The sequence below is a fragment of the Microcaecilia unicolor genome, chromosome 1 (assembly GCF_901765095.1).
Source record: "Microcaecilia unicolor chromosome 1, aMicUni1.1, whole genome shotgun sequence".
Classification (NCBI taxonomy): domain Eukaryota; kingdom Metazoa; phylum Chordata; class Amphibia; order Gymnophiona; family Siphonopidae; genus Microcaecilia; species Microcaecilia unicolor.
This window is the reverse complement of record NC_044031.1, coordinates 433,792,075-433,812,937: the sequence shown is the minus strand read 5'-3', so window position 1 is coordinate 433,812,937 and position 20,863 is coordinate 433,792,075. Positions and strand designations below refer to the sequence as shown.

Sequence of the window (20,863 nt, the reverse complement as noted above, 5' to 3'; positions counted from 1 at the left end):
CCTCTAGTCCTAGTATTTTTGGATAGCGTGAACAGTCGCTTCACATCCACCCGATCCATTCCACTCATTATTTTATACACTTCTATCATATCTCCCCTCAGCCGTCTCTTCTCCAAGCTAAAAAGCCCTAGCCTTCTCAGCCTCTCTTCATAGGAAAGTCGTCCCATCCCCACTATCATTTTCGTCGCCCTTCGCTGTACCTTTTCCAATTCTACTATATCTTTTTTGAGATACGGAGACCAGTACTGAACACAATACTCCAGGTGCGGTCGCACCATGGAGCGATACAACGGCATTATAACATCCGCACACCTGGACTCCATACCCTTCCTAATAACACCCAACATTCTATTCGCTTTCCTAGCCGCAGCAGCACACTGAGCAGAAGGTTTCAGCGTATCATCGACGACGACACCCAGATCCCTTTCTTGATCCGTAACTCCTAACGCGGAACCTTGCAAGACGTAGCTATAATTCGGGTTCCTCTTACCCACATGCATCACTTTGCACTTGTCAACATTGAACTTCATCTGCCACTTGCACGCCCAATCTCCCAGTCTCGCAAGGTCCTCCTGTAATCGTTCACATTCCTCCTGCGACTTGACGACCCTGAATAATTTTGTGTCATCGGCGAATTTAATTACCTCACTAGTTATTCCCATCTCTAGGTCATTTATAAATACATTAAAAAGCAACGGACCCAGCACAGACCCCTGTGGGACCCCACTAACTACCCTCCTCCACTGAGAATACTGGCCACGCAATCCTACTCTCTGCTTCCTATCTTTCAACCAGTTCTTAATCCATAATAATACCCTACCTCCGATTCCATGACTCTGCAATTTCTTCAGGAGTCTTTCGTGCGGCACTTTGTCAAACGCCTTCTGAAAATCCAGATATACAATATCAACCGGCTCCCCATTGTCCACATGTTTAGAGAGGTTTGGAGAATATTCAGGGTTTAGGCTAAATTATACTAAATCGCACATTTTACCAGTCAATGCAGGAGTAGTGGGAACCTGGAAAGGCCCGCAACATCTAACGTGGACTCAGGGACCAATCACATATTTAGGAATTAAATTACCTGCAGATCTGGGACAGCTCTATAAAGAGAACGTTAGGAGGTTACTAAAAGAGACCGAAGAGAAGTTGGCTATGTGGAGATCACTGCCTATAACACTCTTAGGACGGATTGCCCTGTACAACATGACTATAGTACCTAAATGGCTATATATATTCCAAACTATCCCACTCTACCTAAAGAAAAAAGATGAAAAGACCTTGAACAAGACATTACAGAAATTCCTTTGGCAGGGGAGAAGGGCACGTTTACCCATATCCACCTTAATAACCCCAGTGGAATATGGAGGACTGGGACTATTGAGTATACGATATATGACAGTGGCTTGTGGAATGCGTCACATTAACGACTGGTTCCGTGGAACAGAGGATTTTTCAAACACAAGTTTGGAATTACAAGTGGTGCCAGAGAATCATTTCACAAATTACCTTCATGTGGGAGGTGGTCCCATACCTGAAGTATTAAAGTACTCATGGATAATGCCGTCAGCCAAAGCCACATGGAACTGGATATGCCAGTTACATAAGTTCTCAGCAAGAGTGACACCATTTAGGTCTATATATGGAAATAGAAGTTTTGCACCTGGAAACATGTATGCGGTGTTCCACAGATGGAAAAATAAAGGAATGATATACCTAATGCAGGTGCTCAATCGGGAGGGCAAGATAAAACCGTTTGCGGAGCTGCAGAAAGAGTTTGGCCTTGCAGCAACAGATGAATTTCATTATAAGCAGCTCAAGCATTATATGAATACCTTACCATGGGAGTGGTTAGCAGAAGACGTCCAGGAAGAACTGGCGTCTGCATTCTCGATGGAAGCGCAGCAAAAAGTCCCACTCACATATCACCATCGTCATATCCGCGATACCGCAGAGGAACTGGATTATAAAGGACTGGCAGAGCAATGGAATAAAGACCTGCTGATCAAGATACAAGCTTCACAGTTACAAACACATATCCTCTCCATCAGGCAACTAACTAAAGCAGCAAACCACTGGGAATTACAATATAAATTCGCATTGAGACTATACATAGCTCCTCGAAGAGCCTTTCACATGGGTGTGTCCCCATGGGGCTCATGCCCAAAATGAGAAAAAGAGGGAGCGACGCTAGGACACATGTTCTGGGCCTGCCGGAGCATTTTGAAATTCTGGAGGAGCATTACAACATATGTCTCACAGTTATGGAGCACGCCTTGGAGGTGTGAGGCGACTTTGCTGTTTGGACAACCAGGGTTGAGTACGCCCAGCCCAGGGGGGCTCAAAGAATTTGTACTTAAAACCACCATTGTAGCTAAGCATGTCATTTTGTCAGAATGGATTTCAACCAAATCACCCACAAGACAACAATGGAGAAGCAAGATGTTGCAAGAACGGCAAGGGATCCATAACCTAGACTCAGAAACAGGAAAGAAATTTCAAAAATGCTGGACTCCCTTTTGGTTGACACTAACCCCAGCAGCCCGAAGTCACCTTTTGAACATTTAAAGACAGTTAAGGGGACATACCTGTCATAAGAGAAGTAGAATAGATAAGATCAGAGATGTTGTTGATGTGAAGGATTAATGGGGAAGTAACTTAGAACTAAAGGAAAGGGGGGGAGGGTAAAGGGAGGGAAGGGGGGAGGGGGGGGAAAGAAAAAAGTGGCAATACTGTTGAATAATGTTAAAAGGGGGAAAAGAAAACGGCTTTGAAAAGGTGATGTACATAATATGGTCTTTTTCCCGGGCACGGAATGTAGTGTCTGAGGTGTTAAGCTCTGAGTGATTTGCCAATTGAATAAAAAAGATTGAAATATAAGAATACACCACCAAGATCATGCAATCACTGCCTGACTAAAAACAGAGCAGGCAAGGGAAGATGTGCCAGTGAAGCACCTGCTCTCCATATACACACACGCAGTCAACTCCACATTCCTTTTACACACCAGCACGTTAAGAACCATGGCTGCTGCTTCAAGGATCCACTGAAACTAACACACAACTTCCTGTACCATCTTCCTTCTCACTTTATTGCCCTTTTTTAAGCAAACTTTAATCATGCCTTGCTCCCAGTACTGGGCCCAAAGAAGAGAAGGAAATTCATATAGGAAAGAGCAAAAGAAACTCTTCCCCCTCCCCTAGGGCCCAAAAGAACTTCAGGCAGCAACCTACAAGTCCCTCAACAGGAAGACAGTTTCAGAAACCAATACATTGAGCATGTTTCTGCTAACAGGTTCATATACTATGGCCCACAGGCTGTGCTCAGATAGTAGGGCCCCAGCCCCTCTCAATGAAGGGTGAGCCCTAGGAGACCAAAACGCCCTGCTGCACAAATTCAGAAGCTGCCACAATCTGCTGAAGACAGAATACTGGCTGGTATAATAGCTATTCCCCTCACATATTATTAAGATATCATCATTGTTAAGTTGAACTTTGTCTCCAACTGCTAGTTGGGGAAAATAAATTCATAAATTTGGATTAGTCTAGCATGGACATCAAGAGAAGCAGATTAAAAAAAATATATCTGACATATGCACAAAAAGTTACCGTGGGCAGAGCATGAGCCTAACAAGTGGTCTATGCACCCAATAGAGGTCATGCAGTACAGAAAGGGTTTCAGAGCTCAAGTTAATTTACACAGTAGACCTCATAAGTACACAAGTATTGCCATACTGGGACAGACCAAAGGTCCATCAAGCCCAGCATCCTGTTTCTAATAGTGGCCATTTCAGGTCACAAATACCTGGCAAGATCCCAAAAAAGTCCAACACATTTTATACTAATCCCAGAAATAGTGCATTTTCCCCACGTCCAACTGTCTATGGACTTTTCCTTTAGGAAGCCATACAAACCTTTTTTAAACTCTGCTAAGCTAACCACCTTTACCACATTCTCTGGCAACAAATTCCAGAGTTTAATTACACGTTGAGTGAAGAAAAATTCTCCCATTTGTTTTAAATTTTCTACTTTGTAGCTTCATCCCATGCCCCCTAGACCTAGTATTTCTGGAAGGCATAAACAGACGCTTCAAGTCTACCTGATTAACTCCACTCATTATCATATCTCCCCTCAGCCGCCTTTTCTCAAAGCTGAAGAGCCCTAGTCGCTTTAGCATTTCCTCACAGGGAAGTCGTCCCATCCCCTTTACCATTTTCATCGCCCTTCTCTGCACCTTTCCTATATCCACTATATCTTTTTTGAGATGCGGCGACCAGAATTAAACACAATATTCAAGGTGTGGTCGCACCATGGAGCGATACAAAGGCATTATGACGTCCTCATTTACGTTTCCATTCCTTTCCTAATACCTTACATTCTATTTGCTTTCTTAGCCACAGCAGAACACTGAGCAGAAGGTTTCAACATCAATGACGACACCTAGATCCCTTTCTTGGTCTGTGACTCCTAATGTGGAACCTTGGATGACATAGCTATAATTCGGGTTCCTCTTTCCCACATGCATCACTTTGCACTTGCTCACATTAAATGTCATCTGCCATTTAAATGCCCAGACTCCCAGTGTTCAAAGGTCCTCTTGTAATTTTTCACAATCCTCCCACGATTTAACGACTTTGAATAACTTTGTGTCATCAGCAAATTTAATTACCTTACTAGTTACTCCCATCTCTAGGTCATTTATAAATATGTTAAAAAGCAGCGGTCCCAGCACAGACCCCTGGGGAACCCCACTAACTACCCTTCTCCATTGAGAATACTGACCATTTAAGCCTACTCTCTGTTTTCTATCTTTTAACCAGTTTTTAATCCACAAAAAAACACTACCTCCTATCCCATGACTCTCCAATTTCCTCTGGAGACTTTCATGAGATACTTTGTCAAACGCCTTCTGAAATTCCAGATACACAATATCAACCGGCTCACCTTTATCCACATGTTTGTTCACCCCTTCAAAGAAATGTAGTAGATTGGTGAGGCAAGATTTCTCTTCACTAAATCCATGTTGGCGTCTCATTAATTCATGCTTTTGAATATGTTCTGTAATTTTGTTCTTAATAATAGTCTCTACGATTTTGCCCAGCACCAACGTCAGACTCACCAGTCTATAATTTCCCGGATCTCCTCTGGAACCTTTTTTAAAAATTGGCGTTACATTTGCAACCCCCAATCTTCCAGTACCACGCTCAATTTTAAGGATAAATTACATATTACTAACAATAGCTCCGCAAGTTCATTTTTCAATCTATCAGTACTCGGGGATGAATACCATGCGGTCCAGGACATTTGCTACTCTTCAATTTGTAGAACTGCCCCAATACATCCTCCAGGTTTGTAGAGAATACATTCCGTTTCTCCAACTCGTCAGCTTCGAATACCATTTCTGGCACCGGTATCTCATCCAAATCTTCCTCGATGAAGACCGAAACAAAGAATTCATTTAATCTCTCCACTACGGTTTTGTCCTCCCTGATCGCCCCTTTTACTCCTCGGTCATCTAGCGATCCAACTGATTCTTTTGCGGCTTCCTGTTTTTAATATACCTGAAAAAAAATTTTACAATGTGTTTTTGCCTCCAACGCAATCTTTTTTCGAAGACCCTCTTAGCCTTCCTTATCAGTGCTTTGCATTTGACCTGATATTCCGTATGCTGTTTCTTATTATTTTCAGTTGTTTCCTTCTTCCATTTTCTGAAGGATTTTATTTTAGCTCTAATAGCTTCCTTCACCTCACTTTTTAACCATGCCGGCTGTCGTTTGGTCTTCCGTCCTCCTTTTTTAATACACGGAATATATTTGGCCTGGGCTTCCAGGATGGTGTTTTTGAACAGCATCCACACCAGATGTAACTTTTTGACCCCCGCAGCCGCTCCTCTAAGTTTTTTTTTCACCGTTCTTCTCATTTTATCATAGTCTCCTTTTTTTAAAGTTAAACGCTAACGTATTTGATTTCCTATGTATACTTACTTCAAAGCTAATATCAGATTCGATCATATTATGATCACTGTTATCAACAGGCCCCAGTACCATTACCTCCCGCACCAGATCATGTGCCTAAGGACTAGGTCTAGAATTTTTCCTTCTCGTGTGCTCCTGTACCAGCTGCTCCATAAAGAAATCCTTGATTTCGTCAAGGAATTTTACCTCCCTAGTGTGCCCTGTTACATTTACCCAGTCAATATCGGGGTAACTGAAATAATCCATTATTATTGTGTTGCCCAGTTTGGTTTGCATCTCTAATTTCCTTTAACATTTCTGCATCCATCTGTTCATCCTGGCCAGGCGGACGGTAGTACACTCATATCACTATCCTTTCTCCCTTTACATGTGAAATTTCAATCCATAGTGATTGCAAGAAGTGTTTTGTTTCCTGCAGAATTTTCAATCTATTTGATTCAAGGCTCTCCTTAATATACAATGCTACCCCTATATCAATTCAATCCTCCCTATCACTATGATATAATTTGTACCCCGGTATGACAGTATCCCACTGATTATCCTCCTTCCACCATGTTTCAGAGATGCCTATTATATCTAATTTTTCATTTAGTGCAATATATTCTAACTCTCCCATCTTATTTCTTAGACTCCTGGCATTCGCATATAGACATTTCAAACTATGTTTGTTGTTCCTATATATATCATGCTCAGTACTTGACAGTGTTAATTTGCAATCTTTTGTCTGATTTTTATTTTAGGACACCTGATCTACTACGATCTCTTTTGCAACCTCACTATGAGGATACCCTATCTTCCCTGTTTTGGTGATATCTTTGAAAGATACCTTATCCCGAACCATGCGCTTTTGAGCGACTGTCGGCCTCCCCCCTCCCCCCCCCCCCCCCCCCCCCCCCCCCCCGTTTCTAGTTTAAAAGCTGCTCTCTCTCCTTTTTAAATGCTGATGCCAGCAGCCTGGTCCCACCCCCTTTCCCAGAATGTTGCCCAGTTCCTAACAAATCTAAAACCCTTCTCCCTGCACCATCATCTCATTCACACATGGAGACTCCGGAGTTCTGCTTATCTCTTGGGCCCTGCATGTGGAACGGGTAGCATTTCAGAAGATGCTATCCTAGAGGTTCTGCATTTGAGCTTTCTACTTAAAGAGCCTAAATTTGGCTTCCAGACCCTCTCTCCCACATTTTCCTGTGTCATTGGTACCCACATGTACCAAGACAGTGGGCTCCTCCCCAGCACTATCTAAAATCCTATCTAGGTGGCGCGTGAGGTCCACCACCTTCGCACCAGGCAGGCAAGTCACCAGGTGATCCTCTCATCCACCAGTCACCCAGCTATCTATATGCGTAATGATCGAACCACCAACTACAACAGCTGTCCTAACCCTTCCCTCCCGGGCAGCACTTGGAGACACATCCTCGGTGTGAAAGGATAGTAAATCCCCTGGTGGGCAGGTCCTGGCTACAGGAGTACTTCCTACTTCACCAGTGTGATGCTCTCCTTCTAGGAGACTTCCCTCCTCCAAGACAGCACAGGGGCTACCAGACTGGAGGTGGGACTTCTCTACAACATCCCTGTAGGTCTCCTCTATGTACCTCTCCGCCTCCCTCAGCTCCACTAAGTCTGCTTCTCTAGCCTCAATTGAACGGACCTGTTTTCTGAGAGCTAGGAGCTCTTTGCATCGGGCACACACATATAACCGCTCACCAACTGGGAGATAATCATACATGTGACACTCAATGCAAAAGACTGGATAGCACCTCTCTCACTGCTGGACTGCTGACGCCATCTTAGTATTTTTGATTTTATCAATAATTTAAAACTCACTAAAGTATTAAGGATATTAGCCTAATATAAAAAATGTCTTTTAGTTTATATGGTATATTGTGTGATTTATTTAGTGTTTCCTTCTTAGATGGTAATGAAATGTATTTTTAACTCTGTAAGAGTACTCCTTCCTTGTTATCCTAATTAAAATAACTGACTATAAATGAAGAGTTGTCCTAGGGGTGGACTTCTCAGTTCAATAAAAACATTGAATCTTTTTTGCAGCAAGCCGGGATCCCAACAACGTCGGTGAGCAGCCTGCTTGTTCGATCTGGTGTGAATGGAGGAACCGGACTGAACTTAGTGCTGGAGGTTTCCCTCAGCCCCAACGAGGGAGCTCCTCCCCCGCAGCCGCAGGGAAGCAGCTCCCCGATGGCGGCGTCCTTAGCCCTGCACGAGAAGGAAGCAGCAGGAGCTGAGTAGAAGCAGAATGTGATCCTGAGGGAGTCAGGGGGAGTTCGAATTTGCAAACTCCACCAACAAGTGCCGGAGCAGCAGTTACATCTATGGGGGAGATGGAACACGCAAGTACGGAGAAAGACTATTTTACTCAGAAGTCTGAGGTACTTACCACTCAAATTACTACTTTATTGTCTAAACCCCACGAGGTGACTCTGGACAGTTTATTGTGCTTGATAGCAGACCTGGGTAAAGCATTATGCCGCCAGGTTCAAAAATTAAAGCAAAACTTAACTGTCTTAAAAGGAAAACTAAAGGAAACGGATGATGGATTAAAATTTTTGAACCTAAGTTTTCAAGAGCAAGAGAAAAATTTTCAACAAATGCACACACTTCAAAGTAATATGGTTAAAGAGTTGACTAATTTGAGGAGGAAAACAGAATTGCTTGAAAATTACTCTATAAGTAATAATCTTTGTTTTTAAAATTTTCCTAAACAACTTACTGTTTCCCCTCGTGAAATGTTAAAAAAAATTATATTAAGGAAATATTGGGGGTTACTGAAGAAAATATTCCTCCTTTTCTTCAAGTGCATTACTTGCCTATTAAATCTGAAGGTAATCAGCAACCCCAAGATAATCAAGTATTAAGATATTTCCACTCTATTAGAAACTTCAGATACAGAACTAGTTACAGCAGCTACATTGACAGCTACAGTGGTTTTGGCACCAGATAAAATGTGGATAATGAGAATGTTCTTTAAAAATAAGGAAAAAACCTTTAAGGGTCTGAGAATTCAAATCTTCCCAGATGTTTCAAGAGACACCCAGAAAAGACGTCAACAATTTCTTCAAATGAAACCGGAGCTGCTTCAGTTGGGAGCTACTTTTTCCTACGCTATCCTTGTAAATGTGTGGTAAGATACCCATCGGTTAAATGTTTTCTATGGACCCTCTCACCTTGCATTGTTTGTATCATCTAAACGGAACACTGGGGAGTGATCCCCTAATATTCACTCTCGAATTATGAAAATAAGATCCTGGGTCGCGTTTGGTTATATTAATAATTTCCTTAGTCTCCATTGTTTTGGAATCTTGGAATGCAATTGTGGACTTTATGGGTAACGGAAATAATTTCTTCCCCTTTTTTAATTTTATTTTTAAGGCTGCAGCTAACACTGTTATATGCTTAATGTTACCATACTTTTCTGTACAAGATTTGTCTCTTGTATGTATTAATTATTGAAATACTAGTAAAAAAGGCCCGTTTCTGACACAAATGAAACGGGCGCTAGCAAGGTTTTCCTCGGAGTGTGTATGTTTGGGAGAGTGTATGTGAGAGTGACTGTTTGAGAGTCAGAGTGAAAGTGTGAGTGTCTGGGTGTGAGTGTGTTTGTGAGAGAGTGTGTGTGTGTGAGAATGAGAGTGTGTGCAAGTGTGTATGTGAGACACAGTGTGAGAGAGTGTGTGTGTGTTTGTGTGTGGGCGAGAGAGAGAGAGTGTGTGTGAGACACAGATTCTCTGTGAGAGTGAGTGTATGAGACCAAGCGAGTGTGTGAGTGACTGTGTGGCACATAGAGAGTGAATGTGATACAGTGTGAGACAGAGTGTGTGAGAGTGAGAGTCAGAAAGACATTGTATATGAGAGAGAGAGAGTGTGAGCCCTGCCCTCCCAATCTATGCCCATCTGTCTCCTGCCCCCTCCATTCATCCTTTTCCAGCAATTCCCCTCTGTCCCTGAGCCCTGCCCTCCCAATCCATGCCCATCCATGCACCTCTGTCACCTGTCCCCTCCATTCATCCCTATCCAGCAATTCCCCTCTCTCCCTGAGCCCTGCCCTGCAATCCATATCCATCCATGCCCATCTGTCCCCTCCATTCATCCCTATCCAGCAATTCCCCTCTCCCTGAGCCCTGCCCTCCCAATCCATGCCCCTCTGTCACCTGCCCCCTCCATTCATCCCTATCCAGCAATTCCCCTCTCTCCCTAAGCCCTGCCCTGCAATCCATATCCATCCATGCCCATGTCCCCTCCATTCATCCCTATCCAGCAATTCCTCTCTCTCCCTGAGCCCTGCCCTCCCAATCCATGCCCCTGTCACCTGCCCCCTCCATTCATCCCTATCCAGCAATTCCCCTCTCTCCCTAAGCCCTGCCCTGCAATCCATATCCATCCATGCCCATCTGTCCCCTCCATTTATCCCTATCCAGCAATTCCCCTCTCCCTGAGCCCTGCCCTCCCAATCCATGCCCATCCCATGCTCCTCTGTCACCTGGCCCCTCCATTCATCCCTATCCAGTAATTCCCCTCCCTCCCTGAGCCCTGCAATCCATATCCATCCATGCTTCTCTGTCCCCTGCCCCCTCCATACGTACAACATGGCTATTATTAAACTGCAATTATAAGCGCATACAATTGTACTATAAACAGAATCTCAAAGAGAAGAAACTCCCGTCCCACCCACGTATCCCCAGTGTGTACCCTCCCTCTCTTCATCCAAACCCCCCAAATCAGCGGTCTTGCATTTTTTATTTAAAACAAACCCCTCTTTAACACCTAAAACTGACGCGTCCTAAATGAGCAAAACACTTTATCACACCATCTTCCCAGCTCCCCCTCACCGCGTTTCCTCTGTCAGTTTATGACCCGGCCCAGCTGTTTTAAACTTCATGTCGGTCTTGATTCCTTGGAAAAATCTCTTCATGACTTAAGCTACCGAAACACAGCCCTTCTTTTTTTTAAATTTACCTCCGTGGCAGGTTCCAGCAGCGAAGCGTCAGGGAAGGAGGCGGCGCTCCCGACGTCTAGCCTTCCCTTCGCTGTGTTCCGCCTTCTTCTGATGTCATCCTTGACGTCAGAAGAAGGCGGAGCACAGCGAAGGGAAGGCTAGAGACGTCGGGAGCGCCGCCTCCTTCCCTGACGCTGTGCTGCCGGAATTGTTTGTTTTTTTTTCCGCCCTCGACGTCATGACGTTTGACGCGAGGGCGGGGCAGAGACGACTGGCTGGCTTGAAGGCTTCACACCACGAATCCACGAACCCTTCAGCCTGGGAGTGACGTCAGATGGCTTCAGAACGTTGTCCTCAGAACGTTGAGGGTGCGTTTTATTATATTAGATTATAAATTTAAAAAAGGAGAAATTAGATCTTACCTGCTAATTTGCTTTCCTTTAGTCCCTCCGGACCAGGATTGGACTGATGGGTTGTGCTCGCCTACCAGCAGGTGGAGACTGAGAAAAAACTCTGACTCTAGAGAGCCAATAGGAGCCCTGGCCATGTGACCTTAGCCTCAGTATTTGAATAACAAAGCAGGAAAGAAAGAAAGACCTTCTGTGCCGTATGGAATCCTAGCAGCCACAAAGCACTCGGCAACGCCAAGTATCAGAGCTCACCAGCAACTCTCACCAGAGAAGTGGTATGGCCCGATATGTATTACAGCTCACCAGCAACTCTCACTAGAGAAGTGGTATGGCTCACTTGTACTATAGCTCACCAGCAAATCTCACCAGAGAAGCGATATGGCTCACATGTAATATAGCTCACCAGCAACTCTCCCCAGAGAAGTGGTATGGCTCACGTATAATATAGCTCACCCGCAACTCTCACCAGAGAAGTGGTATGGCTCACTTGTCTTATAGCTCACCAGCAACTCTCACCAGAGAAGTGGTATGGCCCACTTAAGATTTTATATATATTCCATCAACTGAGCTTACCAGCAACTCTCACCAGAAAAGTGGTAAATCATATTTAAGGTTTTATAGATATTCCAGCAACTGAGCTCAGCCACAACTCTCACCAGAGAAGTGGTATGGCGTATTTAAGGTTTTATAGATAGATTCCAGCAATTGAGCTCACCAGCAACCACCAGAGAAGTGATATAGACCACGTAAAGTTCTGTATATATATAGTATTGTTCCACGAATCGTAAAGGAATGAATACACTTCCTACTGAATACACTTCCTACTTAATAAAAGAAGCTAAAGAGTAGAGAGAACATGGGAGGGGCCTGGTCCGGTCCGGAGGGACTAAAGGAAAGCAAATTAGCAGGTAAGATCTAATTTCTCCTTCCTTAGCGTCCCTCCGGACCGGACCAGGATTGGACTGATGGGAAGTACCAAAGCAGTAATCTGAAGGGAGGGACCCTATGAAAACTGCAGAGAAATGTTCATGCTGCATAGACCACCTGGCGACAACTAACATGTAGTGTGTCCCAATGAGCAAAATAAAATGAAACTAGGACTAAGTTGCCAACTTACCAATGTGCACCGAGAGCACCAAAAATCGCCGTAGTAAGAATAGAGCCCGCTTCTGAAGTTGTGGAATATGTTGTAATACGCTGTGGAACTGCCCTCTCAGCGAGAAGAGAAATAGACATTCTCATTTCCTTGATCCTTCGCGATATAGCGGGTTAGAAACAATGAAAAACTTTTACGCCTACTGGCTAGAAGGACAAAACCAATAAGAAAAAAACCGATTGGGAAAGGTGAAAACTTTAAACTACAGCAGACCGAAAAGAAGTTACCAACCGTAGAAGTATTCCACACATAGATCTACTTGCTGCAATGGCTACTGGGAAATACTGCTTGAAGAGGAAAACTTTATAGAAAAAGTTATGGCTACTAGAAAACAGAACTTTAAGAGTCTGTTCACCTAGTTCACCTAGCTGGTGGACGAAGCGGGAGGTACAGGTGCAGGACTCCTTTAAGAAACCGCTTTGACAGTGGATGCTGCATAAGCGTGCGGTTGTCAACAGTATCATGCATCACTGATAGAGCTGCCAAATGAACTCTAATGGATGAGTAAGACAGACAAGATTTCGCAAGATGCAGAAGATATTCCAAAACATGCAAAATGGATACTGTTTGTGGAATGAAGTGGCGAGAGGAGTACCACAGAGTGAACCGTCGCCACTTTGATTCATAGGACTTTAATGTAGATTTCTGTCTGGAAGCAATTAAAACTTGAAGTACTTCCTGCGAAAATATCAAAGATGTTGCAGACCCAGTAACCACGCCATAAGTTTGAGTGACTGGGAGTCCGGATGTAGAAGGGTGCCTTGGTTCTGCGTAAACACCTAGTGAGATGATGGAAGAAACGCATAAAGAAGGTTGAAAAACCCCTGCTGGACGTTGGCATCTGTCCCTGTCTCCGTCAAGACTGTTGCTGAACGGAAGAAGCAAGAAATGTTCGTGAGCCTGAAGGCAAAAAGAGATAGCCCTGAAGTGTCGCAGTGAGGAAGTAAGGCTGAAAAAATGAGAGTCCATTCACCTAAACGCAGGGTGACACAACTAAGAAAAAATGAGTACAAACTCAAGAGTATACTCTTAACTCCTCCTTGGCGGATGACATAACCCATTGCCATGGCAAGGACCAACATAGCTCTCTCCGCCTTGTTTGTCAGTAGGGAAAACAAAATTCACCCGAAGGTAAAACGAATTGCTGAGGTCCCCCAGAAAAAAAATATATAAAAACAAGCTTCTGCCAAAAAGTGTACTGCACGAAGCATCCCAATGACAGAACTAAGGTTCTTGAGATAACTAGATGACACTTAAATAGCGCGATTGATGACCCTGAGATTCGCAATAGGATGAAGGAAAATTCCTTCTTGGGCATTAGAAAGTAAAATTGCATTCTGCAGAATAGAGCGAGGAAATGGCCGAAGGCCCAAGGTCACCAAGAAAAATATAAACTGGGATGTTTGCAGAGGAGACAAAAGACTGTGCGCCAACCTGACTAAACAAAGAGAAAATCAGAGATATCTGATGAGAGATCAAATGAGAGATCAAATGAGAGGCCTGGCTACAATCACCACCCAACCTAGAGACTGTAAGAAATGCAACACTCGGTGCGTGACCTGAGAACTCTGCTGATAAGACTTTCTCCAATTAGGCAGTCGTCTAGGTAAGAATGAAATGACCCTAAGAGCGCAATGAACATCCTCTTAGATCTATAAAAGAACGGAAGAGAGAGTACTGCTGAAAATGACCGGTTAATGCATAAGCAAAAAACTAGCCATTCTCTGGACCCTGAGGAGAAGAGGAAGGGTGACCAAGGACACCAGTTAAATAGGGCTACAAACTCCAACCCTATCTCTATGGCGTTCCATAGTTGGGTAAGTTCTGAATATAGAAAGTTCTGAATATAGGAGTCCACCAGCTATGGTAGTACGCTCCGGACAGAAAAAAATTGTCCCAGTATGAACGTCTGATTCACCGGCCTGTAATTTCTTGGATCTCCCTAATCCACATACCACTAATCCACGTACCACGGTCATGCGTCCTCCCTCACTGAGATGTAGATTGTAAGCTCCTTTGAGCAGGGAACGTCCTTCTTTGTTAATTTGTACAGCGCTGCGTAACCCTAGTAGCGCTCTAGAAATGTTAAGTAGTAGTAGTAGTACCAGACTCACACCCAATAGATATGAATGTTGAGCTTGTTTCAGGTTAAAACACCGAACCTAGGCCCAGGGTCCCCGGTGTTCCTAGTGGTGAACAGCCATGGCAAATATTGTATGTGTTAGTTTGCAGAATTACTGCAAAGCCTTGCTTTTGGAGCAGAGATTTCTGTTCGATACTCTCGTGAGAGGTTTTTTTTTTTTTTTTTTTTTTTCTTTAATGCTGTTCTGGCTGTAGAAAGGTGGACATTTGAGCTTCCCCAGAATGGCAAAACTTATGTACCTATGCCCATTAGATATGAATGCTGGACTTGATGGACTTTAGGCCTTACCCAGCATAACCATACTTATGTACCTATGGTATAAATACACAGGAAGTGAGTGAATCCCCTTCCAATTGAAAGAACACTCTGGAGTGAAGGCGCATAGAATGAAAATGAAAAAGGACAAACTTGGAAATTACCTGTAACGAAAAAAGTGAAGTTGTGCCACAGCCACTTGGTGAAGGCAGTGTAGACAAGACTGTATCTGAATTCAAGAAAGCCTGATATAACATCAGGTCTCTAAGGAAGAGGAAGAGATAGCAGATGGTATGTATAGGCATACTGGACCAAACCAGGATGTTTATAATCTGCCAATGCTGAACTGATAGAGTAGAGACAAACACGAGTAGATGGTTTGAGGACCGTCCACTATCTTTAAGTGAAAGGATGACTTTATTCTCTAAGTGACCATATGTCCTGTAAAAACCAGAAGAAAGCTAAAATGAAATATGAGAGGCTTCAAGGCAGTTGGAAAAGAAGGGAAGACATGAATAAAGCATGCCTGCTAAGGCAGCTGAGTGACTGGGAGCTTGGTAGACAGGACTGTCCCTCAGAGAATATGAAAGAGCTGATATATCCCCATGGCATCTGAACAATATACTGTATGCCTCTAGAGAAGGCTTCTTAAAGCCGGAAAAAGAAAACACTGTATAACACTACAGCCATTGAGAGTGTCTGTTAAGTTCTTAAAACACTATATAACATCATAGGCATGGAGTAAAATGCTTGAAAGGAACTAAGATATTATGGTCAGAATTGCAAAGTACCAATCAATTGACTCTTAGACAATGTAGTCCTATTCATCAGGGAATGAGAAAGACAGAAATTTACTCTATGCCTATAGAGAAAGTTTCTAAAGTTCTTAAAACACTGTATAATACTACAGCTATTGAGGAAAATGCTTGAAATGAATTATGATATTATATTATGATAAGATGTAGATTTTCCACCAGGCAATGAAAAATGACTGAGCACCAGAAAAAACTAGTGTTAACAGCCCCGTGATACATAGAAATTTAAAAGAAGAAAAGCTTGTTATATATCCATATATGAAAGGAGCCCCCTTTCAACCAAATATTGCCTGCTGATGTGAAGAGCATTTTAGAATACGCCGTTCAGCACATACAAAAGTGTACACATTTTGGAGCCGAACTGCTCTATGAACTGCAGCCTTACCTTCAGCAGAGAGATCCCCGACTGATAAGATGGAGGGAGAAACAAAATGGCCGCTGTTCGCGCCACTGGCCCCGTGGCAATCGACAGCGCGCCCGACACCTCCGAACAAGCGGAGCCCAGTGGAACGTTGAAGAAACAACAGCCGGCGAAAAAGGCCCCGAAAAAACCGGAGGCAGCACCGGACCCGAAGAAACCTAGAAGGGAGAGCAAAATTTACACGTTCCGGCTGCGTGAACTGCGCGACGCTGACCGACAGCAGCTGTTTGAACTTTTAAGCCATATCGGAAAAAACAGGTGGCCGCGCTTACGCGGTTCGCACCTTTCTTTTTTTTTTTTTTTTTTCATTTGTTTAAACTGCCGCCGCCGCCAAAACGCAAGAAAATGGAGGAAATTAAATCTGACGAGAAAAATCGCTGTTTAAAGTCACAGATACTGAATTATTTTCTTCTGTTTGTTTTTTTTTTGTTTTTTTTTTTATAACCCCTCAATCATAATAAAACACTGGAGCTGCCTGCTCGTTAGAAGTCTGGGGAAAGAAAGGCTGCTTCTTTGAATTTCCTTTTATTTGATTTAATTCTTTTAAAGCAGCTACCTGTTAAAAGTGGCTGCCTCTCCCAAAGACGGTACACCTTTCCAGAGAAAGGGACGGCCCTTCCCTGCTAAGCCAGGGAGATGGGGAGGAAGGGGGGTGGACTCGAGACACCCGAGTTTAACACCCCCGAGGCTGTCAAAGAAAGAAGAGAAAGGAAACCCTGTCAAGCCTCTAAATAAGATTCCAGGCACAGAAGAATTATCACAAATATCTGTAATATCTAAAGAGAAAAGGAGAGAGACTAATGGGCTCACTTCCTACCTGCTGGGAGACTGAGAAAATACTGAGGCTAAGGTCACATGGCCAGGGCTCCTATTGGCTCTCTAGAGTCAGAGTTTTTTCTCAGTCTCCACCTGCTGGTAGGCGAGCACAACCCATCAGTCCAATCCTGGTCCGGTCCGGAGGGACGCTAAGGAATATATATTTTATTTATCATTCAGAATGGATAATATACAAGTATTGCACTTGAACACGCAACTTGGAAAAGAAAAAAAAAAAAAAAAAAAAAAGATTAAAAAACACAGCAATGCAAAGACGTTTCTACAGGGCTGTGGAATCTGTACACCAAACCTCAGACTTCAAATATTTTTCTACTGTCCAACTCCTACTGATATTAGGCTTTAAACTTTTTGTTCTGAATATAAAGTACTGGTAAATACAGCTTTAGATCAAGGACAAAGATACATAGATATACAATAACAACTAAAATGATAAATCTAATATTGTAAATTTTTTTTTAATTTTCAAACTGGAGTCATGGTTGGTACACTTTTACCAATGCCAACTCCACCCAAAATTGCTTCCAACTGACTCCACAGCCCTGCATTTCTAAGATGTGAGCCAATGTCTACATTGTGAGAAATGTAGTGTTGGGTCTGAGGAAGCAAAGAAAGCTAAGGAGAGGCCCTGACCTGAACCTGCTCCTATCTGTCTCAACATACCTCCCAAACCAATCCCCCCTTTCACCATAAAATAAAAAATGATCTTGTGTCTAGCAAAACCCTCCAATCTCGCTCCCTCAGACACCCTTCAGAGCATGCTTTGAAGAGACAGAAGCAATGCCTACTTGCCCCTGCCTCCAGCATTGTCATCTTTTGGAAAATAGTGGCACCTGCCTGCTCAGTGCAACCTGAGATGCATCAAGCCTGGTCAGTCTGGGCAGAGACTACCGAATAAGAGGAAACTTTCCCTATTTGGCTGATTGACCCTACTCAGTGCCTCCCATGCTGCACAAAGTAGGGTCCGGCAGCACCATTTTTCAAGATGGCAGCACAGAAGACAGGAATGAGTGGGCATTGCTCCTGCCTCTTCAATGTAAGCCCTGGGGGGGGTGGGAGGGAAGAGGTTTGGTAAGCTAGCAGGAACTTCTCCCTTCCTAACTCTCTGGTAAGAGAATTTTTATTTTTTAAGAAGGGGTAGGGGGAGGCCCCAAGGGCAAGGATGCTACTAGACACCATAGAATTGTGGTGTTAGGAAGGATGCAGACCCTGCAACCCAAACACATGGAAGGGGTACATTTTTGCAATAACCTGCAGTTTTCTGCTGCAATTTTAAAGTGGCAGAAACTTGCAAGCTCATTAACTACTGTATCCTAACAGTAATGCTTTTGCAGAAAACTTGCATTAGAAACTGCGCAGTCAGCAGCTGTAGCTTGCAGCTCTCTGTATCAACCCCTGGTATATGAAGTTTTTCTTCAATATTATCTTAAGTATTTAGGTAATTTTAAATAATCAGTTGTTTGATTTCATACTCTGATTATAAACTTCCTAGGTACTTCCTAGCTTCTTTTATTTTTATCTGTTTAGAACTGCATAGATAGTAGCGGAATATAAAATGCAAATCTAATGCAAAACACACAAATGTACTTTCCAAAATAATTTAAACACAGAAATAAAACCAGCTTTGATGAAAAGAACACTGATGTTTACTTAAGTCGAAATGGTCTTACTAAATCTTGTTGGTTATCCAGTGGCATCTTATTAGATTTTGATAGTCGTGAATTCAACTCAGTTTTATTACCATTTCCAATAGGATCTACATGATCCTCAACCTGAAATAATCACATTAAGAAAATCAATGCTTAAAATGTATCCAATCACAATAAATATTCAAAACAAATATGTATTACCTATATTTGAGAGCATGCATTACACTTCAAATATAAGAACTGTACTCCATTTTATGACCAAAATACCAAGATACATATCAAAAAAGCGTTTCAAACAATTTGAGATTACCAATTTTGGAAACAACTTTGGTGCTATACTACAAGATGGTACAGAATGGTCCCTCTAAAACACGTTCTTAGTTAATAGCTACAACAGAAGGGCCACTTCTCATGCTCTAAAACTTCTGGACTCCCAACCCGCAAAATCAGCAACAATTAGATGCTACAGAACAAAAACTTGTAGTGCACCTCTACATCCAAAGAGTGACAAAAGAGTGACAGATTGCACAGGAAAACTAAAGAAGATCATCAAAACAGTCTACAGTGCACCAGAAAAGATTGGAGGAGTGGCCTAGTGATTAGAGCACCAGTCTTGCAATCCAGAGGTGGCCGGTTCAAATCCCACTGCTGCTCCTTGTGATCTTGGGCAAGTCACTTAACCCTCCATTGCCTCAGGTACAAACCTAGATTGTGAGCCCTCCTGGGACAGAGAAATATCCAGTGTACCTCAATGTAACTCACCTTGAGCTACTACTGAAAAAGGTGTGAGCAAAATCTAAATAAATAAATAAATCCACACTCACATATGCTTCCTGAAGAGTTGGGAATTCTCAAAAGCACTACAAGCCTGAAATCGCTATTCTGAATTTATATAATTTTCAGATGTGTGTATGGTTTGATTCATAGATTCTATACTGCTCTCTTACCTGTGTCTCTCTAATTTCTTGCTAGAACATTGCTGACTTTACTTCCATCTATCTTGTAGAGGGGGGAGAAAAAAAAACAATATCCTTTCCTCTCACCTGAAAAGCTGCTTGTTGCTACAATTTGCTACATTTCTCTCCTCCTGCTGACTAAGTCCCTCCCTTCGTACCAACCCCTGAGCTAACCCTCCCTATACATAAAATCCAAAAGACAATTATCTTCAATAAAACCTCTCTACTGGACAATCCTGCTAATTGATAGCCCTTAAAAGGGCACCTTCTCACACTTATATCAACATGACGTTCATTCAATGCAATATTTGTTGTGCCTTAGTCCTAAGGCAAACTATCTAGAACCTTAGAGCGTCATTTGTCTCCAAATATCAGTTATGAAAGATGAAATCAACAAACTAAAGGAGGAATAGGCAGCTATTAAGGAAGCATCTAGGACTACCCAATTCCCAGCCAATTTACCATCAACACTGCCGAAGAGAATAAAGAAACAGAGGAATAGATGAGTCACAGTAGGTTCAGGTAGATTATGACCTGTCTGAGGCATTCAGCCTCCCAACCTTTGCTGCACTGGAGCATTTTGATCAGAAAAGTAGTATTGAGGTGGAGCCAGTGGCAAGGAATGTAATACAATCTAAAGAACCTCCCAAAAACAATGGCAAACCGGCTCAAAGAGGAAATTCTTGTTGTTGGACCATTAAGAGAGACATTAACTTAGTAACACAGTTCAAGGGTCCCATTCTACTGAAATGCTTTCCAGGATTCTCTGCTACCAGAAGTACCAACCAAATACTGAATTTGGTCTAAGAGACTAAAGATTCTAATACTGATATTGTAATTCACATGGGGAAAAAAAGACCTGGATAATAGCAAGTTTGATGCACAGAGAGCATTCCAGAAACTCGGGGAGGAATCTTATTCAGACTAAAGATTTTTCAAGTTATTCCTATATATGGAAAGCCTACGTAAAACAGAGGAGTTCAATAAGTGGCTTGAAGTCTGGTGTAAAAAAGGTTTTAGATACATAGGACAATGGGGCAGTAACACAGTGGTGACAGCAGAAAGACCTGTATGGTCCAACCAGTCTGCCCAATAAGATAAACTCATATGCGCTACTTTATATGTATACCTGTCCTTGATTTGTATCTACCATTTTCAGGGCACAGACCGTAGATGTCTGCCCAGTACTAGCCCCGCCAAATCTAAAATAAAGAACTACTTATTCATGACATTGAATTGTGTCTAATACTTCATTTCAAATAAAATGGATTCCTACTTACACAAGTGCAATAAGGTTTT

At 42.8% G+C, this 20,863-nt stretch overlaps 1 protein-coding gene across 1 annotated transcript in view; it reads right to left on the bottom strand.

Annotated features, from left to right (window-relative positions):
• CEP192 (centrosomal protein 192) overlaps nucleotides 1–20,863 on the bottom strand; it is a 459,635-nt gene that overhangs the window by 322,819 nt on the left and 115,953 nt on the right. The window contains 1 exon segment of the mRNA XM_030212468.1: nucleotides 18,630–18,731. Coding sequence (XP_030068328.1) covers nucleotides 18,630–18,731 — 102 coding nt within the window.